This window comes from Thalassophryne amazonica, chromosome 2 (genome assembly GCF_902500255.1).
Source record: "Thalassophryne amazonica chromosome 2, fThaAma1.1, whole genome shotgun sequence".
NCBI lineage: Eukaryota > Metazoa > Chordata > Actinopteri > Batrachoidiformes > Batrachoididae > Thalassophryne > Thalassophryne amazonica.
In genome coordinates this window covers 157334892-157358794 of record NC_047104.1, presented here as the reverse complement: position 1 = coordinate 157358794, position 23903 = coordinate 157334892, and the positions used below count along the sequence as shown (strand labels likewise).

The following is a 23903-nucleotide window of genomic DNA, read 5'->3' as shown; positions in this document are numbered from 1 at the left end:
ACATCATATGTGACCTGCACACAGGACAATGAGTACTGTGCACAACATGGACAGAGTTTGAGTTTTTCCAGTGGTTGTGTTCTGGCTCCAACACAACGTCAGAAGTCCTTTTGTCCCTGGTGCTTCCTGTCTTGTTGTATTGTTGGGAGATTTGAACACTAACCAATACAATGACCAAAGGCAACAACTGGATGTCTTTAGTACCGAGTCTCTTCAGAGGAACCTTGGGTACTGCTGGTTACTTGGGGAGATTCAGATGAGGAGTGAGTATTTGAATGAATGAATGAATGAATGACTTTATTCAGCACACAATTCAACAACAAAAACAAAAACAAAATGGCCATGTGGTGTTTCTCTGGCTGTGATCCAGGCTGAAGCTGTCTGTCCTGAGGACCTCAGTGGGTGGAGAAGACCACTTCGAAGAGAGTAATTGGGCTTCTGTAATCAACTGAAGCATCATGCTGTTGAATATTGATTTCATAACTGCAACTGCTCCTAAACTGTATTATGCATTTCAATAAAAGATCACACAACGATATTACACCATGTGAAGATGTGCATGCAGAAAAATCACTCCGGTTCAGTGCCTTCAAGGAGAGACAATGAACCTTTGTTGTTTTGTGTAGATCAGATAGATAGATAGATAGATTTATTGTCATTACAAGTGCAACAAAATTTCTTCCCACACAATCACCTCAGACAAAAATACAATTAATCCACAATTATTACAAGTTGAACATAATAATGGCACACATCAGAATTAGAACACACATACATCTACATTTGATTGTTTATGTACGATAACCATTAAGACAGTTCTTCATCCGAATTGAGGCAATGTGAATGTGTGTGTGTGTGTGTGTGTGTGTGTGTGTGTGTGTGTGTGTGTGTGTGTGTGTGTGTGTGTGTGTGTGTGTGTGTGTGTGTGTGTGTGTGTGTGTGTGTGTGTGTGTGTGTGTGTGTGTGTGTGTGTTGGAGGGGGCGCAGCAGTGTCCTGTGCGGCCGCGAGCTCAGGGGGAGCGGCAGGTCGGAGGCAGGGGTGGTGGAGGTTGGGGGGAGAGATGGGGCGTGCGTCATGAGTGTAGATGAGATGAGTTCGTATCAGTCAGATGAGTTTTTATCAGTTTCTGTTAGTGTGTGCATAATGTCTGGAGTTGCCTTGACAACGTCAGACTGACTGTCAGGGACAGCAGAAGATAAGAAGGCAGCCAAATGGTTCACCAAGGTCGTAGAAATTCTTCTGGAGGAAAACAGTTGGGCATTTTGACCTTCAGAATAAAAATGAATAAAAAGTCTGCAGGTCATAGAGCTTTCTCTTATCGTGCCCCTGTTGTGTGGAATGATCTCCCTGCGTCAATAAAACAGTCAGATTCTGTAGAGACTTTCAAGTCCAGACTTAAGATGCACTTATTTTCCCTTTTGTATGACTAGCATACTGGCATAGTATGTTACTATGTTTTTTACTCTTTTAAATTCATTTTATTAGTAAACAGAGCATGCCGTGGCCTCAACTTTATCTAAAGTCTGGGTCTTTTAGTGAAGCTTAGGGCTAGTGGCCGGCGATCACCTTAGTATTTCTTCCATTTCTGTTGTTGCTTAATGCTGACAAATTGTACTGTATTTTTTGTGTTTCTGATGCCTGATTCTGTTTTTTTTTTTCCTCTCTGTTTGAGGTGCAGCTCCATCCAGAGATGAGAGTGTTGTCTACTCCTGAAACCCTCCTGTCCTGTACACCACAAAATTTCCCTTATATTCATTTTTGTAAATTGTCTTATAAATTGTGCCTGTAGCATGGCCCAAGCAGAGGGTCACCCCTTTGAGTCTGGTCTGCTTGAGGTTTCTTCCTCACAGGGAGATTTTCTTACCACTGTCGCCTGTGTGCTTGCTCTAGGGGTTGGTAAGATTAGACCTTAATTGTGTGAAGCACCTTGAGGCAACTTTGCTGTGATTTGGTGCTATATAAATGAAATGAAATGAAATTAAAATGAAAATGAAAGTTGTCCTGAAGCCACTCCTTTGATATCTTGGCTATGTGCTTAGGGTCATTGTCCTGCTGAAAGATGAACCGTCGCCTCAGTCTGAGGTCAAGAGCGCTCTGGAGCAGGTTTTCATCCAGGATGTCTCTGTACATTGCTGCACTCATGTTTCCCTCCCTAACCCTAACCCTGTCCACAGAATGCTGGAGCTCTGACAGAGTGACAATCAGGTTCTTGGTCACCTCCCTGACTAAGGTCCTTCTACCCCGATCGTTCAGTTTAGACGGGTGGCCAGCTCTAGGAAGAGTCCTGGTGGATCTGAACTTCTTCCATTTATAGATGATGGAGGCCACTGTGCTCACTGGGACCTTCAAAGCAGCAGAAATGTTTCTGTACCCTTCCCCAGATTTGTGCCTCAAGACAATCCTGTCTCGGAGGTCTACAGACAATTCCTTTGACCTCATGCTTGGTTTGTGCTCTAACTGTCATCTGTGGGACCTTATATGTAGACAGATGTGTGTCTTTACAAATCATGTCCAATCAACTGAATTTATCCCAGGTGGACTCCAATTAAACTGTAGAAACATCTCAAGGATGATCAGTGGAAACAGGAGGCACCTGAGCTCAATTTTGAGCTTCATGGCAAAGACTGTGAATAATTACGTACATGAGATTTCTTAGTTTATATATATATATATATCAATCAATTTTCAATCAATTTTTTTTTATATAGCGCCAAATCACAACAAACAGCTGCCCCAAGGCGCTCTATATTGCAAGGCAAGGCCATACAACAATTATGTAAAACCCCAACGGTCAAAACGACCCCCTGTGAGCAAGCACTTGGCTACAGTGGGAAGGAAAAACTCCCTTTTAACAGGAAGAAACCTCCAGCAGAACCAGGCTCAGGGAGGGGCAGTCTTCTGCTGGGACTGGTTGGGGCTGAGGGAGAGAACCAGGAAAAAGACATGCTGTGGAGGGGAGCAGAGATCGATCACTAGTGATTAAATGCAGAGTGGTACATACAGAGCAAAAAGAGAAAGAAACAGTGCATCATAGAAACCCCCCAGCAGTCTACGTCTATAGCAGCATAACTAAGGGATGGTTCAGGGTCACCTGATCCAGCCCTAACTATAAGCTTTAGCAAAAAGGAAAGTTTTAAGCCTAATCTTAAAAGTAGAGAGGGTGTCTGTCTCCCTGATCTGAATTGGGAGCTGGTTCCACAGGAGAGGAGCCTGAAAGCTGAAGGCTCTGCCTCCCATTCTACTCTTACAAACCCTAGGAACTACAAGTAAGCCTGCAGTCTGAGAGCGAAGCGCTCTATTGGGGTGATATGGTACTACGAGGTCCCTAAGATAAGATGGGACCTGATTATTCAAAACCTTATAAGTAAGAAGAAGAATTTTAAATTCTATTCTAGAATTAACAGGAAGCCAATGAAGAGAGGCCAGTATGGGTGAGATATGCTCTCTCCTTCTAGTCCCTGTCAGTACTCTAGCTGCAGCCTTTTGAATTAACTGAAGGCTTTTTAGGGAACTTTTAGGACAACCTGATAATAATGAATTACAATAGTCCAGCCTAGAGGAAATAAATGCATTAATTAGTTTTTCAGCATCACTCTGAGACAAGACCTTTCTGATTTTAGAGATATTGCGTAAATGCAAAAAGCAGTCCTACATATTTGTTTAATATGCGCATTGAATGACATATCCTGATCAAAAATGACTCCAAGATTTCTCACAGTATTACTAGAGGTCAGGGTAATGCCATCCAGAGTAAGGATCTGGTTAGACACCATGTTTCTAAGATTTGTGGGGCCAAGTACAATAACTTCAGATTTATCTGAGTTTAAAAGCAGGAAATTAGAGGTCATCCATGTCTTTATGTCTGTAAGACAATCCTGCAGTTTAGCTAATTGGTGTGTGTCCTCTGGCTTCATGGATAGATAAAGCTGGGTATCATCTGCGTAACAATGAAAATTTAAGCAATACCGTCTAATAATACTGCCTAAGGGAAGCATGTATAAAGTGAATAAAATTGGTCCTAGCACAGAACCTTGTGGAACTCCATAATTAACTTTAGTCTGTGAAGAAGATTCCCCATTTACATGAACAAATTGTAATCTATTAGACAAATATGATTCAAACCACCGCAGCGCAGTGCCTTTAATACCTATGACATGCTCTAATCTCTGTAATAAAATTACAGTGTGTGTTATATATATATATATAAAGTTTTACACATTGTCATTATGGGGTGTTGTGAGTAGAACTTTAAGGAAAAAAATCCATTTCATCCATTTTGGAATAAGGCTGTAACATAAGAAAATGTGGAAAAAGTGAAGCACTGTGAATACTTTCCAGATGCATGTATATAAATAAAATTGATTAAATTCTGTCTGCTGTTTTTTAGAAGCCTCTGTCGCTGTCTGGTGGCTCCAAAGTGGAATTGCATGATTTTGAAATTTGTTTCTTAAATCAGATGAAAACATGGTTTGTGTGGAATTCAGTGGTTGGGGGGTTAGTAATTTCTTGAGGACACTGCTAATGCTTTAATCAAACAGACTCACTATTTTCAAAATATGATTCTATCTATCTATCTATCTATCTATCTATCTATCTATCTATCTATCTATCTATCTATCTATCTATCTATCTATCTATCTATCTATCTATCTATCTATCTATCTATCTATCTATCTATCTATCTATCTATCTAATCGGGCTTCTGTATTTTAAAAAAAAATTGAAAATGACTGACTTTAAACTTAGTGAAAACCCATTTCTGCAAGATGTCATGAACAAAACAAAAATAAAACCAAAATGATGGTGCGCATAAGTATGTAATTGTGCAGTGTGTAACACAAGTAAATCATCACTTTTACAGCCAGTTTTCATGAGACAAGTCAGTGGATGGAGACATGGACTTTTCTAAACCACTGAATGTGTCTTGGAGTTTATTTACATCAATTATTTCAATTTATTTTCATTTATATAGCGCCAAATCACAACAAAGTTGCCTCAAGGTGCTTCACACAAGTAAGGTCTAACCTTACAAACCCCCAGAGCAAAACCAGAGGCAACAGTGGTAAGAAAAACCTCCCTCTGATGATCTGAGGAAGAAACCTAAAGCAGACCAGACTCAAAGGGGTGACCCTCTGCTTGGGCCATGATACAAACACAAATTACAGAACAATTCACAAAATGAATATATAAGAAACGCTGTTGGTGCACAGGACAGGAGGGTCTCCAGCACAAATACCACATCCATCTCTGGATGGAGCTGCAAATTAAATAGAGAGAAAAAAACAGAATCAGGCACCAGAAAGACAAGAAATACAGTGTCATTTGTGAACATTAAGCAACAAGAAAAACAGGAAATACTCAGGTGATCGTCAGCCACTAGCCCTAAACTTCACTAAAAGACCCAGAATTTAGGTAAAGTTGAGGCTGTGGCAAGCTGCGTTTACTAATAAAATGAATTGAAAGAGTCAAAAGCCAGTATGCTGCCATACGAAAGGGACAATAAGTGCGTCTTAAGTCTGGACTTGAAAGTCTCCACAGAATCTGAGTGTTTTATTGATGCAGGGAGATCATTCCACAGAACAGGGGCACGATAAGAGAAAGATCTGTGAGCTCTGTGTTAAGAAATGCAGTGTGGTAAATCTGTCCGGAGGAGGCCATTCTGAAAACTGAGTAACTGTACAAGAAGGAGAAGAGTGAGGAGACACCAAGACACACAGACGACCCAGAAGAAGTTATAGGCTTCAGTGGCTGTGACTGGAGAAACTGTGCGTAGTATAGGTTTTCCTGCTGGCGATGTGCTGGATGTCTGTAGTGAACGCTGAGATGTAGGTGAGCTTCCGTTGCTGGTGGTCGGACCAGGGTTCTGACACTTTGGCCATGGCAAAAGTCAATGGCTTGTGGTTGATGAAAGCTGTAAACCGCTGGCCCTCCAGTAGCATGGAGAAGTGTTGGACGGTGAGGTGCAGAGGGAGCAGCTCCAAGTTGAATGTGCTGTATTTGTGCTCATTGGGACGTAAGTGCTGACTGAAGAAAGGGAGCAGCTGCCATGCCTCGTTTACCCACTGCTCGTGTACTGTGTCCACAGCGTAGTCAGATGCGTCTGTGGTGATGAACATGGGGGCGTCTGGTGAAGGGTGGGCTAGCATCATCGCAGAAGCCAAGGTTGCCTTGGCATGCAAGAATGCCGTGTCTCTGTCCACTGACCAGTACACCATATGTTTGGGAGTTTTTCCCTTTAGTGCCTCGTATGAGGGGCACATGACCGCAGCAGCTTTGGGGATGAAGCAGTGCTAAAGTTCACCATTCCCAAGAAGTCCTGCAGGGCTCACACCGTGGTCGGTCGCTGGAAGTTCAGAGCTGCCTCTACCTTAGATTTGAGGGTCTCATCTTTCATGACTCTGTGTCCCAGGAAGTCGATAGCGGTCAACCCGAACTGGCACTTGGCAGGGTTGATGATAAGTCCATGCAGGCTGAGGTGTTCAAACAGTATCTGCAGCATGCTCCACATGCATGCCCGTGTTGCACAGGAACTGTCAAACTGACAAAGCAACATTTCTCAACATTGCATCCAGTGAGTCAAAACTTGACACATTCTCCAGAAATGTTGGTTTGTCAGAATGCAAAAGATGGACAACCACGGCCCACTTTTTCTGGGTCAGGCTCAAAACTTCTCACTCACCCCTTGTGTGTGTGTGTGTGTGTGTGTGTGTGTAGCTATATATAGATAAATACATCTATCTATCTATCTATCTATCTATCTATCTATCTATCTATCTATCTATCTATCTATCTATCTATCTATCTATATCAGGCACATTTAATGCATCACAAAAGCATTACAATTTATGAACGTCCGATAAATATTCATACATAAATGTAAATGAAATATGTGATGAATTTCGACTTTATTGATAATCAATATGAAAATTGGATTCTATTCACATGTGGTTTTTCAGTATATAAGTTGCACCAGAGTATAAGTCGCAGGACCTCAAAAACTATTTGAAAAATGTGACTGAAAATATGAGTAATTGTGTTTTACAATCATTTTAATATTGCATGATCATTTGCAACTGTGTTTGTGGGGTATTCTACTGGCCAGTACACTTACAAATAAATGATTATTAGTGTGGAATCAAATATATCCACTTTTGTTGGATTGATTTTGTGTTGCCAGTAGAAAAGGGAGTGGGGGGGTCGTCAAACGCTATTTTTATGATATAACTGGCGTGCTTAAAACTTTTGCACATCTTCCAAGTACGTTTATTTAATCATAGCATTGGTGAAATACGAAATGATGAATAAAATAGAATTTATTATTACCACAGCCAATAAATTTGGCTATAATCTATTCAATCATTACTCTTTCAATTTTTGAGAAAATACTGACAAACATGTTCCAAGATCCTTCTGTCATAATAATGTAGTTTTAAAGTGTTTTTCTCATATCTTATATCTTTGTATGTGTGCAGATAGAATTGAGGGATTTTTAAGCTGTTCATTCTCTCATATTTAAGTGAAAAAGACAAACACAATCGCGTTAAAATAACTAGCATATTTGTAAACATATGCTCGATTCGTAACGTCTATATATAAATATATAAACACATTCTGGCCGTGAGGCCCGCGGCTGGGCTTTGATCTCAGAGCGCACTGGGAATATTCTGTAAGTTTATTTATTCATTTTTCCCATAACGCAAATTATACAAAATATCCGGCATCTTAAATAAAACACTTATTGCACATTTATCAGTTGCACATCAAATATGTGTAATTTTACTAGTCACGTGACCTTTTGCGGCTTGTCTTTGATGTCGAGCGCGTGAGCAGACGGAAGCCCTCGAGGCTCTTTCATTTGTTAAGCGCAGGTTCATTAAATTTGGGCTAATTAGCGCACAGACGGCCTTCATAAATGACTATAAGCGGCTGCTGGCGGTTTTTATTGTAACATTTTTTTTCATAGTTTGTCTCTCCACGTCATGGCATTTTCTCTGGTAAGAAAAGGAAAAACTCAGTACGCGGGGAGTTAAAAGTTTTGACGAGTTTCGTTTGTGTCGGAAAAAAAATTGCTACGGAGCTGCTGCTAGCTCACAATAAAACTCGCTGGCTTTTATTTAGTTTATTTGGTGCTGTTCGGCGTGACTTAAGCCGGCTTTCATTTAATTTATTTGATGCTTTTGGGCGTGAGTTGAGGCTTGGCGTGTCGGGCTGAAGTGTGTGTGTGTGTGTGTGTGTGTGTGTGTGTGTGTGTGTGTGTGTGTGTGTGTGTGTGTGTGTGTGTGTGTGTGTGTTCTCTCGCAGCGAGACGATCCCCGCGGCCCTGACCGCTGGGACCCCGAGTCTCCGGCCCTGTCCACCTGCAGCAACGCCGACATCTTCCGCAGGATGAACACTATGCTGGGCAACGCGCTGGACTTCACCGGCGTGTGCACGACGCCCAACACTAAGGACAAGCGAGACCTCCTGTGTGGTAAAGTGGCTGCATCTTAAAAAAACAAACAAACAAAAACTCCTTACTACTGGCAGTGAATGATGAAGTGAAATAAAATGACCAGTTGCTGCTGTTTTTGTCTAATGGTCATAAAAAAAAAGCTGCTGCCTTTGAAGACCAGTGGAACTAATAAATGGCCAACAGTCTAATCACTTAATTTGCATTGCACTTAATAAAAAAGATAATTGGCCAAAACTTAAAATGGACAATATGGAAAGGCAGGGATTATTCTTCTGTGACCAGAAGATGACTTAGGCCCCATCTCAATTCTCTTTTGTACCCCTTCCCCTTGGTCCTACCCCTGCACCTACCCCTTTAAAACAAGGTAAGGTGAAGGGGTATGCCTCTAGTCCTCTGAATTGAGACACCCCTCTGCCTTACGGGGAGAAAAAACTGCCCGTACTGCCATCTTCACTGTTTAACATGGCAACTGAAGCGCAACTTGTTGCAGTAGACGTTTGCTGTTTTTATTTTAATCACTAATGATTAAATGCAGAGTGGTGCATACAGAGCAAAAAGAGAAAAACACTCAGTGCATTTTGAATTAATCAATCAATCAATTTTTTTATATAGCGCCAAATCACAACAAACAGTTGCCCCAAGGCGCTTTATATTGTAAGGCAAGGCCATACAATAATTATGTAAAACCCCAACGGTCAAAACGACCCCCTGTGAGCAAGCACTTGGCTACAGTGGGAAGGAAAAACTCCCTTTTAACAGGAAGAAACCTCCAGCGGAACCAGGCTCAGGGAGGGGCAGTCTTCTGCTGGGACTGGTTGGGGCTGAGGGAGAGAACCAGGAAAAGACATGCTGTGGAGGGGAGCAGAGATCGATCCACTAATGATTAAATGCAGAGTGGTGCATACAGAGCAAAAAGAGAAAGAAACAGTGCCTCATGGGAACCCCCCAGCAGTCTACGTCTATAGCAGCATAACTAAGGGATGGTTCAGGGTCACCTGATCCAGCCCTAACTATAAGCTTTAGCAAAAAGGAAAGTTTTAAGCCTAATCTTAAAGTAGAGAGGGTGTCTGTCTCCCTGATCTGAATTGGGAGCTGGTTCCACAGGAGAGGAGCCTGAAAGCTGAAGGCTCTGCCTCCCATTCTACTCTTACAAACCCTAGGAACTACAAGTAAGCCTGCAGTCTGAGAGCGAAGCGCTCTATTGGGGTAATATGGTACTACGAGGTCCCTAAGATAAGATGGGACTGATTATTCAAAACCTTATAAGTAAGAAGAAGAATTTTAAATTCTATTCTAGAATTAACAGGAAGCCAATGAAGAGAGGCCAATATGGGTGAGATATGCTCTCTCCTTCTAGTCCCCGTCAGTACTCTAGCTGCAGCATTTTGAATTAACTGAAGGCTTTTTAGGGAACTTTTAGGACAAACCTGATAATAATGAATTACAATAGTCCAGCCTAGAGGAAATAAATGCATGAATTAGTTTTTCAGCATCACTCTGAGACAAGACCTTTCTAATTTTAGAGATATTGCGTAAATGCAAAAAAGCAGTCCTACATATTTGTTTAATATGCGCTTTGAATGACATATCCTGATCAAAATGACTCCAAGATTTCTCACAGTATTACTAGAGGTCAGGGTAATGCCATCCAGAGTAAGGATCTGGTTAGACACCATGTTTCTAAGATTTGTGGGGCCAAGTACAATAACTTCAGTTTTATCTGAGTTTAAAAGCAGGAAATTAGAGGTCATCCATGTCTTATGTCTGTAAGACAATCCTGCAGTTTAGCTAATTGGTGTGTGTCCTCTGGCTTCATGGATAGATAAAGCTGGGTATCATCTGCGTAACAATGAAAATTTAAGCAATACCGTCTAATAATACTGCCTAAGGGAAGCCTGTTATAAAGCTGAATAAAATTGGTCCTAGCACAGAACCTTGTGGAACTCCATAATTAACTTTAGTCTGTGAAGAAGATTCCCCATTACATGAACAAATTGTAATCTATTAGACAAATGATTCAAACCACCGCAGCGCATGTGCCTTTAATACCTATGGCATGCTCTAATCTCTGTAATAAAATTTTATGGTCAACAGTATCAAAAGCAGCACTGAGGTCCAACAGAACAAGCACAGAGACGAGTCCACTGTCTGAGGCCATAAGATCATTTGTAACCTTCACTAATGCTGTTTCTGTACTATGATGAATTCTAAAACCTGACTGAAACTCTTCAAATAGACCATTCCTCTGCAGATGATCAGTTAGCTGTTTTACAACTACCCTTTCAAGAATTTGAGAGAAAAGGAAGGTTGGAGATTGGCCTATAATTAGCTAAGATAGCTGGGTCAAGTGATGGCTTTTTAAGTAATGGTTTAATTACTGCCACCTTAAAAGCCTGTGGTACATAGCCAACTAACAAAGATAGATTGATCATATTTAAGATCGAAGCATTAAATAATGGTAGGGCTTCCTTGAGCAGCCTGGTAGGAATGGGGTCTAATAAACATGTTGATGGTTTGGAGGAAGTAACTAATGAAAATAACTCAGACAGAACAATCGGAGAGAAGAGTCTAACCAAATACCGGCATCACTGAAAGCAGCCAAAGATAACGATTACGTCTTTGGGATGGTTATGAGTAATTTTTTCTCTAATAGTTAAACATTTGTTAGCAAAGAAGTCATGAAGTCATTACTAGTTAAAGTAATGGAATACTCAGCTCAATAGAGCTCTGACTCTTTGTCCAGCCTGGCTACAGTGCTGAAAGAAACCTGGGGTTGTTCTTATTTTGCTTCAATTAGGTGATGAGTAGAAAGATGTCCTAGCTTTACGGAGGGCTTTTTTATAGAGCAACAGACTCTTTTTCCAGGCTAAGTGAAGATCTTCTAAATAGTGAGACGCCATTTCCTCTCCAACTTACGGGTTATCTGCTTTAAGCTGCGAGTTTTGAGTTATACCCGGAGTCAGCACTTCTGATTTAAAGCTCTCTTTTTCAGAGGAGCTGCAGCATCCAAAAGTTGTCTTCAATGAGGATGTAAAACTATTGACGAGATACTCTATCTCCCTTACAGCGTTAGGTAGCTACTCTGCACTGTGTTGGTATATGGCATTAGAGAACATAAAGAAGGAATCATATCCTTAAACCTAGTTACAGCGCTTTCTGAAAGACTTCTAGTGTAATGAAACTTATTCCCCACTGCTGGGTAGTCCATCAGAGTAAATGTAAATGTTTAAGAAATGACTCAGAAGAAGGGAGTTTTCAGGGAATACTGTAAGTCTTCTATTTCCATACCATAAGTCAAACAAGATCTAAGATATGATTAAAGTGGTGGGGTGGACTCATTTACTTTTTGAGCAAAGCCAATAGAGTCTAATAATAGATTAAATGCAGTGTGAGGCTGTCCCATTCTCAGCATCGTGTGGATGTTAAAATCGCCCACTATAATTATCTTATCTGAGCTAAGCACTAAGTCAGACAAAGGTCTGAAAATTCACAGAGAAACTCACAGTAACGACCAGGTGGACGATAGATAATAACAAATAAAACTGTTTTTTGGGACTTCCAATTTGGATGGACAAGACTAAGAGACAAGCTTTCAAATGAATTAAAGCTCTGTCTGGGTTTTTGATTAATTAATAAGCTGGAATGGAAGATTGCTGCTAATCCTCCTCCTCGGCCCGTGCTACGAGCATTCTGACAGTTAGTGTGACTCGGGGTGTTGACTCATTTAAACTAACATATTCATCCTGCTGTAACCAGGTTTCTGTAAGGCAGAATAAATCAATATGTTGATCAATTATTATATCATTTACCAACAGGGACTTAGAAGAGAGAGACCTAATGTTTAATAGACCACATTTAACTGTTTTAGTCTGTGGTGCAGTTGAAGGTGCTATATTATTTTTTCTTTTGAATTTTTATGCTTAAATAGATTTTTGCTGGTTGTTGGTGGTCTGGAGCAGGCACCGTCTCTACGGGGATGGGGTAATGAGGGGATGGCAGGGGGAGAGAAGCTGCAGAGAGGTGTGTAAGACCTACAACTCTGCTTCCTGGTCCCAACCCTGGATAGTCACGGTTTGGAGGATTTAAGAAAAAATTGGCCAGATTTCTAGAAATGAGAGCTGCTCCATCAAAGTGGGATGGATGCCGTCTCTCCTAACAAGACCAGGTTTTCCCCAGAAGCTTTGCCAATTATCTATGAAGCCCACCTCATTTTTTGGACACCACTCAGACAGCCAGCAATTCAAGGAGAACATGCGGCTAAACATGTCACTCCCGGTCGATTGGGGAGGGGCCCAGAGAAAACTACAGAGTCCGACATTGTTTTTGCAAAGTTACACACCGATTTAATGTTAATTTAGTGACCTCCGATTGGCGTAACCGGGTGTCATTACTGCCGACGTGAATTACAATCTTACCAAATTTACGCTTAGCCTTAGCCAGCAGTTTCAAATTTCCTTCAATGTCGCCTGCTCTGGCCCCCGGAAGACAATTGACTATGGTTGCTGGTGTCGCTAACTTCACATTTCTCAAAATAGAGTCGCCAATAACCAGAGTTTGATCCTCGGACGGGTGTGTCGTCGAGTGGGAGGAAAAACGGTTAGAAATGTGGAACGGTTGGCGGTGTACACGGGGCTTCTGTTTAGAACTACGCTTCCTCCTCACAGTCACCCAGTCAGCCTGCTTGGGATCTGCCAGGGGGGAACTAACGGCGGCTAAGCTACCTTGGTCCGCACCGTCTACAGGGGCCTGGCTAGCTGTAGAATTTTCCACGGTGCGGAGCCGAGTCTCCAATTCACCCAGCCTGGCCTCCAAAGCTACGAATAAGCTACACTTATTACAAGTACCATTACTGCTAAAGGAGGCCGAGGAATAACTAAACATTTCACACCCAGAGCAGAAAAGTGTGGGAGAGACAGGAGAAGCCGCCATGCTAAATCGGCTAAGAGCTAGTAGCTACGCTAACCTAGCGGATTCCTAAAAACACGCAAAGTGAATAATTTAGAGGTGATTCAGCAGAAGGAGTGCTTTAGTTAAGGCACGTAAAGATTACACTAGGGAAACAAATCGTAATCTAGATAACTAGATCAATCTAACTGCCAAGATTAAACAGCTAACAGATACAGAAAAACACCGCTGTGCTCCGGAACAGGAAGTGATACAATACCGCAGTGAGAGCCAACCACCAGTCTGAAGTTAACTGTAACTGAAGGCTTTTCAGGGAACTTTGAGGACAACCTGATAATAATGAATTACAATAGTCCAGCCTAGAGGAAATAAATGCATGAATTAGTTTTTCAGCATCACTCTGAGACGAGACCTTTCTAATTTTAGAGATATTGCGTAAATGCAAAAAAGCAGTCCTACATATTTGTTTAATATGCACATTGAATGACATATCCTGATCAAAAATTCAAATTGTTGTTGCGGTCAGTTTTTTAATTGGGTCAGTCTTGTACTGGAAAGCTTTCATTTTAATGAAGTAAAATAGGTCCCATCACCTTATGTTATCATCTGTGGTGGTTAAGCTGTTGGGCTTGAGACCAGAGGATCCTTGGTCCAAATCACAGCCTGACCGGAAAATCACTAAGGGCCCTTGGGCAAGGTCCTTGATCCCCTAGTTACTTACTCCCGGTGTGTAGTGAGTACCTTGTATGGCAGCAGCCTGACATCGGGGTGAATGTGAGGCATTACTGTAAAGCGCTTTGATCATCTGATGCAGATGGAAAACTGCTATAGCAATGCAGTCCATTTACCAATAAAAATATCTTACTGACCACCTACCTGCCCAAATATCCCAAAACAATAAGTGTTTGCTGTGCAAACTGTATCTTACTATTAGACTCTGAAATGGTTTTTATAAAGTCTGAGAAACACTTAAGCTCAAATATATGAATTAAAAAATATTTAACAATGTTCAGACCACTAGGGGTTGCTCATGGACAACCAGTGGTCTGCAGACCAGTCTTTGAGAGGCTATGGGTGATTCTTAGACTACGGGCACTTATGTCCTTTGATCATACTGTATGAAAAACAGAAAAAAGGGGAAATTTCACACTTTTATAGTTATCTTTACAATGAAAGTGTGTTAAGAAATTTGTTCTAGTAGTCTATGATGACTTTTTCACCTTTTTTCAGCATCATATGCAAATATTGCCGTTTTGTGCTTGTCCCACACCCAGACTTTTGATCTTCAATGATAAAAATGAATGGTAAAACGTTTTTTTTCTATTGTTTTAAAATATCTCTGAATAAAATATCAGTAAAATAATCAAAACATAATTGGGGTATTCAATGTCATACAACTATTTTTTTTTTAACTAAATGTAGTTGTCCCACACTATTGCCGTAATTTCCACCACAACACTGTTATGTACCTTTAAACAGTTTGTATGAAAGATTGTTTGGGTAGTTTCTATGGAGATAAACAGTGACATCAGAGCACATGTATATAGTGCCAAATCACAACAAAGCTGCCTCAAGGTGCTTTACATAAGTAAGGTCTAACCTTACCAACCCCTAGAGCAAGCACACAGGCAACAGTGAAGAGAAAAAAATTCCCTTGAGGAAGAAACCTCAAGCAGACCAGACTCAAAGGGGTGACCTGTGTGGACCTGTCACTGTAGCAAACCTCATTCCAGACTGCAGTGTCAGTCCAGCATCCCGTGGCTTGCAACTGTCATTTGTGACGTCATCAGTACCTTGGACAGAGGGGGGAAAAAGAGCTGCATCAGTCGGCCGGAAAAATTACACCTAAGGTATAATTCAACACCAGTAAATCCACAGGAAAGCAGAGAATGCTAAGGTGATCACCGGCCGCTAGCCCAAAGCTCCACTAATAGACCCAGAATTTAGATTGAGGCAAAGGCCTGTTCCATTCCACACTGGAAATGAGCAGACACACTGCTGGGCTCTAAGCAAAGTTTTGAGTTAATGAAACTTATTGCAGCCTTTTTATCAAAAGTGACTTTAAAGTTGATCAGTGACAACTGAAATGCACTTTGTGCTCAGTACAGAAATGCACAAAGGCCTTTTCCACCTGGATGGCAGCGAAACAGTTACATCTTTGCCAAAGATGCAAATTATGAAGTAACTTGAATCTTTACCTTTTTATTGGTTGACTTTATAATTTAGTGGAATAGAACATTTCCCTTGTCTCAGTAGCCTATTATTAATGAGATTTTTCTTTTTAAAATCTCAAACATGGAGAGGTGAAGAGAGAGCTGAGTGGGGGGCAAAGCTCTCGATTTACCGATCGATCTACATTCCGATCCTCACCTATGGTCATGAGATTTGTCTCATGACCGAAAGAACGAGATCGTGAGTACAAGCGGCCGAGATGAGTTTCCTCCGCAGGGTGGCTGGGCGCTCCCTTAGAGATAGGGTGAGGAGCTCGGAGTCGAGCCTCTGCTCCTCCACGTCGAAAGGAGTCAGTTAAGGTGGCTCGGGCATCTTTTCCGGATGCCCCCTGGACGCCTCGCTGGAGGTGTTCCGTGCGCGTCCCATTGGGAGGAGGCCCCGGGGAAGACCCGGGGAAGACCCAGGACACGCTGGAGGGACTACATGTCTCGGCTGGCTTGGGAACGCCTTGGGGTTCCTCCAGAGGAGCTGGGGGAGGTGTGTGTGGATCGGGAGGTCTGGGCGGCTTTGCTTGAGCTGCTGCCCCCGCGACCCGACTCCGGATAAAGTGGAAGAAAATGGATGGATGGATGAAATCTCAAACAAAAAGTCCATTTGACCTTCCCTGTTAATATTTCACCCCAAGAAGAACCTTAAAAACAGGACTCCCCCCCGCCCGACTTAATGGCTCCTTGAAATTCTGACTGGCCCTAAAGTTTAAGCTGGGAGCCAGCTGAACCTCATCAAAAATATACAAGTCGAGGCCTGCTACTAAATTTTTTTATTTTCTTCTGTTAATCAGATGTGAAATTGGAGACGTGTTTGTCTGGAAAATGTATTATGATACAGGTTAACAAGGTTTCTCACAGGACTGCAAGGAATGAAAGTGGACCCACTTCAAGGATGTCGCAAGATCTCACACGACTAACTGAATTTATGATTGCGGTCACTAGAAAGGCAATTTGGCCATGGTAAGATCACCAACTGCTGCTATAAACTAACACACATTGGACATCCCAAAATATTAAAATGACTCAACCGAAATGAATTCAGTTTCAGTATGGACAGCACTCCCAAATGCAGGCTGCCCCCCAACCTACCTTATTTGTTTATTTTATCTAATAGACCTTAGCATTTTTTCTCAGTTTGAAATCTGTTCATGGAACATTTTAACACTGAGTCGCTTTGAATTCAAACTGAGATCACTTTCCAACACCATTTAAATTGTATATAAGCCACTGACCAAAATTGGCAACATCAAATTTCGTGTTCAGCATATTCCGAAGATGCGTTTTAGCTATGTTGCCAAAATTACCTGCTTTTATGTAAAACTAGCAGACTAACTACTCTTCACATTTTAACATTTGTTGCTTGATTTATCTTGATTGTGGTCTCACTTTAATTTACTGCATTGATTTGTCATGATTGGACAGCCCTTAAAGGAGAGTTTCATTTATCTTGAAGTGTGAAACTTCAGCCTGGTAACTAAAGGCAGTGGCTGCGCAGTCGGCGGGGGTTAACCGCGCGTTGGATGACATCTCGAGGAAGATTGCAGCCCTGGAAACCCGCTATGACCATCTGTGAAGACCACATTCTACATTTTGGATGCATTGAGAGCCACTCTGTTCTCAGAACTGTGGAATCTTTCAGGCGTCTGTTAATCTGGCTATTCATTTGGCTTCCCCAAATACAGCTGCACTTCAAGGTCGCTATGATAAGAAACCTCCTCAGAAGATCAACACCTAAGCCTCGCTCCCTGGTCTTCCCCCCTCCCCTCAGCTTCTCCAGCTCTGATGTGAACTGTGAACTGTCCAGGACTTTCTCAGCCTGCGCAGGGCTGTTCCCTTCCCCCCCCAGACTGTCAGACAAGGCCGTTGACGGCGCCGAACTGGCTGCCTTCCGGAGTGTTCTGATAAACTGGTCCTTTCAAATCTCGGTTGTCATCCTGTGTCCTTGTTTTGTCTCTGTGATTGTTTTTTGTGCTGATGGGATTTTTTTTTTCCTCATTGCTGCTGTGTAATGCAGCGGCTATGAGGGTTTTTTTTTTTTCTTCTCCTTTTTCCCTCGTGTTTTGCTGTCATATATATGTTTTATGTACCGGGCCGGCCTATGTGTTGTGTGTTATGTGTGTTTGTTATGGGTCGGTGTTGGTTTGCTCAGCCCTGCTGTTGACCAAGGCAGGGATGTACATCTGGAGCTGGTCCCCGGGCGCCTAATGGCGACCTCTGCTCCTACTGGCAAATAGGATGGGTTAAATGCAGTAGCTACATTTCATTGTGCAGGAAAGTTCTTCTGTGCATATGACAATAAAATTTCCTTGATTCCTTGATAGCCCTGATGTAGAATCATGGGAAGCTGTTTAGAGCAGGGTGCTGATCTGTCTTTAATTGGTTTAGGAATACTGGGGAAAATGTTAAACTTTATAGGGTTGTCTTAATGTAGTTGCTGCATCTTTAAAATTGTGTGTGGGGGGCACAGAAACACACATGGTAACATTTCAGAGAGGATTAAAAAAAATCACTGCTGCCAATAGCTGATTCATGCTGCATCGACTAGACTGCAGTACTGCAGCATTTGATGCTTTCTGCTCCAGGAGTGGCATTTGCCAAGAGCAGAGATGCACCCCATGCATCACAATACAATTTGTCTCAAGTGGTCAGTCTATTCCAGTCCTATAGTAATCAAATGTTGATGATTTTTCATGGAGATGGGGATAAGTCTCCACTCAGGATAAACTAGGCTGACTGTAAACTTCAACTTCAAAAAGCCCAGCTGCTACACAAATGCAAGCTTTCACAGGAAGCTCCTGGGTTTATTTTTTTAATCTAGGTCCCATTTACAAGTGCATCTAATTCAGAGTGGAAACTTTATTGTAGACTGCCACCATGAACCATACCTGGATAAGCAACTATGAATTAATGAAATCTGACTGTTAATTTCTTTCCACAATATTCAAACTTTTGAGATGCACTTGTAGATATTTTGGTTTTCACATCCATTGGGACAAATTGGTTTAACCCCAGCAATGATCGTAAAGGACTGTACAATATAAGATTAGGAGACAAACTGTCATTAGAAGCATCTGATAGTGAGGTGAGGTTCGCTACACAGATGTAGTGTTCTGTAAATGTAAACTTTTTTTTTTCACAACAGATATACACTCAACAAAAATATAAACGCAACACTTTTGGTTTTGCTCCCATTTTGTATGAGATGAACTCAAAGATCTAAAACTTTTTCCACATACACAATATCACCATTTCCCTCAAATATTGTTCACAAACCAGTCTAAATGTGATAGTGAATACTTCTCCTTTGCTGATAATCCATCCCACCTCACAGGTGTGCCATATCAAGATGCTGATTAGACGCCATGATTAGTGCACAGGTGTGCCTTAGACTGCCCACAATAAAAGGCCACTCTGAAAGGTGCAGTTTTGTTTTATTGGGGGGGGGGATACCAGTCAGTATCTGGTGTGACCACCATTTGCCTCATGCAGTGCAACACATCTCCTTCGCATAGAGTTGATCAGGTTGTCAATTGTGGCCTGTGGAATGTTGGTCCACTCCTCTTCAATGGCTGTGCGAAGTTGCTGGATATTGGCAGGAACTGGTACACGCTGTCATATACGCCGGTCCAGAGCATCCCAAACATGCTCAATGGGTGACATGTCCGGTGAGTATGCCGGCCATGCAAGAACTGGGACATTTTCAGCTTCCAAGAATTGTGTACAGATCCTTGCAACATGGGGCTGTGCATTATCCTGCTGCAACATGAGGTGATGTTCTTGGATGTATGGCACAGCAATGGGCCTCAGGATCTCGTCACAGTATCTCTGTGCATTCAAAATGCCATCAGTAAAATGCATCTGTGTTCTTCGTCCATAACAGACGCCTGCCCATACCATAACCCCACTGCCACCATGGGCCACTCGATCCACAACATTATCAGAAAACCGCTCACTCACACGACGCCACACACGCTGTCTGCCATCTGCCCTGGATAGTGTGAACCGGGATTCATCCGTGAAGAGAACACCTCTCCAACATGCCAAACGCCAGCGAATGTGAGCATTTGCCCACTCAGGTCGGTTACGATGACGAACTGGAGTCAGGTCGAGACCCCGATGAGGACAAGGAGCATGCAGATGAGCTTCCCTGAGACGGTTTCTGACAGTTTGTGCAGAAATTCTTTGGTTATGCAAACCGATTGTTTCAGCAGCTGTCCGAGTGGCTGGTCTCAGATGATCTTGGAGGTGAACATGCTGGATGTGGAGGTCCTGGGCTGGTGTGGTTACATGTGGTCTGCGGTTGTGAGGCTGGTTGGATGTACTGCCAAATTCTCTTTGGAGACGGCTTATGGTAGAGAAATGAACATTCAATACACGAGCAACAGCTCTGGTTGACATTCCTGCTGTCAGCATGCCAATTGCACGCTCCCTCAAATCTTGCGACATCTGTGGCATTGTGCTGTGTGATAAAACTGCACCTTTCAGAGTGGCCTTTTATTGTGGGCAGTCTAAGGCACACCTGTGCACTAATCGGCATGTTATGGCACACCTGTGAGGTGGGATAGATTATCTCAGCAAAGAAGTGCTCACTATCACAGATTTAGACTGGTTTGTGAACAATATTTGAGGGAAATGGTGATATTGTGTATGTGGAAAATTTTAGATCTTTGAGTTCATCTCATACAAAATGGGAGCAAAACCAAAAGTGTTGCGTTCATATTTTTGAGTGTAGATACTGCTTGGCCTTCTTAACCATTTGGTGTCACTGCTTTCCACCTAGTCCGTAAAAGTAGACAATGAGAACCTCATTCTTCTGCCTTACAACAGGAATGAGGCCTTCAGATTTCAAAGGATTCCATAAAATATTGCATTAACAGTTAAGGAATTGTCATTTTATACACACTCCCTCCATTTTCAGAGGCCAAAAGTAATTTGCTTTTCACACATTGAGCTGTTTGGGGTTTTTCAGGCCCTTTAGCACTCAAAAACCCAAAACGACTCGATGGGGAGGGAGAGAATGAGGCACTTGGATACCGAAGCAGCAAACAAGATGCCTTTAACAATTGCAGAAATTTTTTAAAATTAACTTTGTAAAAATGGCACATTGTGAAGACTGCACAATTCATTGCTGTACTACAGTGTGTTTTTTTTTTTTTATATATCCCAAGTAAAGCAGCATTTGTGTAGTAGTTTTCACTCTGCCTATATTCTTACTGCCCCTTGACGGGTATAGCCAATGTATGGTACGGCTCTGCGGTACAGAGCGTTTAGGAATCTGAGGTGAAAATTCAGCATTCTGAGGCAGAATTTTGTTGGGTCGTGTCACACTGAGTAAACTGAATAATTGAAATATCTGGTCCAGTGGCAAATAGCACTTAATCTGTCAGGCTTGGATGGATGGATAATGTCACATTTCCATTAGCATTACAAAGAACCACATTCAGCAGAACAATTTTCCTAGTTTCAAGATGTCTGCGTGCTGGGAGAGTCGGATTTCAGCGATTCAGGTCGAAATGCAGATGTGGCTAGAATCCAGGTAGTTCAAGGATTGTGACCTATGGTATGTAAATATGGAAGACGTGACATATGTGGCTAACAAGATAGTGTTCTGTTCGGGCCAGGAGTCTGCAGAGGCATTTATTCCGTGCACAGCTGGAGGCGACGTGCAGACACAGATCTGCTGCTGCACACAGTCAGGGCTCGAAATAGTATGTGCATGTGCTAGTTTGTGCACATATTATTCAAGCAGTGCATATAATTTTATACTCCACTTGCACTGGTGCAAGTAACGTTATCCAAGTTTTATCAACTAGAAGCACTAGTAGAATGAACCAATAAAGGAATAAGGAAAAAAAACAATTTCCAGTGTGTTGTCTTTGTCTTCCCTGCGTTTTATGACACACACGGAGCGAGTTGCTGTGACGATTCGTTCGCACACGTGAAGAAAGTCTGCTGCTGCTCTTCCCTCAGACTCATAACCACACCGGACCTGCTTTGAGTTGCTTCCTGTTATGTCATGACGACGCAAGAATATCTGCGTCAGGTGCACGCAGCAGGGGGCAGAGAGGAGGTGAGAACGCAGCCTACAGGTTCTCTGCACAGAGAAATCAGTGCACAGTTTGGCTGCAGACACACTGTGCACTTTGATTTCTCTTCTAGTTTCTATTTGTTCTTGTGCTGAGCTGCAGGTCTGCACTCTGACCATGAGATGCGTGCGCGCAAACAAACCGTCAGTGAGTAAATGTGGAGATATCCTGTCTCTGGCTATCAGTCTGTGAGCAGGACTTGTCTAACACTGAAAGCATTTTTTTTTCTGCGCTCTGTTTTGAGCGTGTAGTTTTATTGCACGGTATAAAAACAATCCTGCATGATTTATACTTTAGGAACAATGGAACACAGACCGCAGGAATCATACATTGACGTCGGGTAACATCTTGAGTCTGTGGCTTCCAGTCATGTCGAGTAACGTCGCTTTGCTCTGACTTGTGCTGAAACCTCTTAATTTCTGTGTCGAGCACAGGACGCAAACAAAAATTAAACATGTTTAATTTTCGTCCGATTTGCTTCATCCTTTGCGTCCCTCGTGCGTTGTGGCGTTGAGGTGCTTGTCTCGGCACTGAGTTGCTTCCACGCAGCGTCGTCATGACCGACACATGACACAACTGGGAGCAGCCCCAGTGTGGGGGAAAAAGGGGCTTTATGGGCCCAGAGAGGAAGTGTCTGACACATCAGAGGAGTTTTAAGGTTGATATAAGACTGACTTTTGGTTGTGCAAGTAACTTTTTTTTTTTTTTTTTTTTGTGCAAGTAACTTTGTTACTAGCACCAGTACAAGTAGTTTAAAAAATGTATTTCAACCCCTGGTGGTAAATTTTTGGAACGGTTTTCTGAATTGTTGCCCGAAATAAAATATCTGAAATGTTCAAACTGCTGAATATGCACAGCTAGAAGTCGGTGGCTCTTGGATTTGGCATTTCTTACCGATGTGACTGACGAGCTCAATAACTTGAATCTAGAGCTGCAGGGTAAAAACAAACACATGATCAGCTCTGTGAACACACTTACAAGCAAGTTACACCTGCTATCAAGCAGGTTGCAACAGTGTGACCTGCTGAACTTTCCACACATGGACACAGAACTTAAGCATCAGGTCAGGCTGTGCAGATCTCGAGTACAGCTATTAGTGAGCACTTGCTGCGATAAAAACTGAACATTTCAGAGTGGCCTTTTTATTGTGGCCAGCTTAAGGCAAATCTGTGAGGTGGGATGGATTATCTAAGTACTAACAGATTTGTGAACAATATTTAAGAGAAATGGGTCTTTTGTGTATATAGAAAATGTTTTAGATTGAGTTCAGCTCGTGAAAAATGGCAAACAAGTGTTTATATTTTTGTTCAATGTACTAGGTTTTATTTTTCCTCTTGGAAAATACTAAGATGGTGTCAAATGTTGAGTTGACGGCACCAACAGATCATGTAATCAGTGAGCATACAGTGGTACACAGTATCAGACTTCAGGCGCTGGTCAGCTGTGTTCATGGCCACTGTGGTCCAACAAGGGTAGAAATGATGCTGAGATAAAGTGCTTTCTTGCCTTTAGAGAAAAAGGGGATTTCTTTGTAAAGAAACCTGTTGCAATACCTCATAATGAATAGCAGCAATGATTCAGACAGGATCCCCCTTCCCAAATGTTTCTGCTGCTTTTGGGGTTTTGTTTAATTCCCACTCGTGGGATGGCCACCCAAGCTACTCGTTAGACTGAAGTGCCAAGGAAAAATGACAAATGAAACCAGGAAAAATGTTAAGTCCATTAATTTTGAACTCAAACATTTTCGTGCAGCTCTGATCAGCACTGCTGTGGCTGTGATCGGAGCCAGACTGAGGTGGTCTGTGCTGCCGTTAATCAGTCGACCACATGTAACTAATATTCACACTAAGACAGTAGTCATGGAAATGATTTAAAGGAACCAGTGGACTTTTTGTGCAGCAGACTGTTGAGGCTTAAGGGGCTATTCCAGAGTGTCAGATAGTATGATCAAACAGGTCCCACATGAGGGAACTGATTCCTATTCCATAATGTTGAATCTGGTAAATTTTGCTGCTTATAAGGAGTAAAACAAATCCTCTGCCTCTAGCAGAATCAGAAGAATACCATAGTACCATACTCAATTGCAGCTTCTTATTTTCTATTTAAATTTTTGGTATTTCTTTGTATCATGTTGAATCGTACAGCATTGAGGAATTGAATCGCCATCAAATCAGGGAACAGGGTGAATCATATCGCTAGTAGTGTATCAAGATGTGTATCAAATCGTGGTCACTGAG

The 23903-nt window shown here is 42.1% G+C and overlaps 1 protein-coding gene across 2 annotated transcripts in view; it reads left to right on the top strand.

Annotated features, from left to right (window-relative positions):
- The first annotated feature begins 7896 nt into the window (after positions 1–7896).
- Positions 7897–23903, top strand: part of LOC117501184 (cytoplasmic polyadenylation element-binding protein 1-like) — a 119981-nt gene continuing 103974 nt past the window's right edge. Inside the window, exons 1-2 of one of the 2 annotated variants that reach the window (XM_034160055.1) lie at positions 7897–7995; positions 8303–8471. In XM_034160055.1, coding sequence (XP_034015946.1) covers positions 7981–7995; positions 8303–8471 — 184 coding nt within the window. In that variant the 5' untranslated portion in view covers positions 7897–7980. The remainder of the gene's footprint in view (positions 7996–8302; positions 8472–23903) is intronic. The other variant, XM_034160047.1, reaches the window with a different exon arrangement.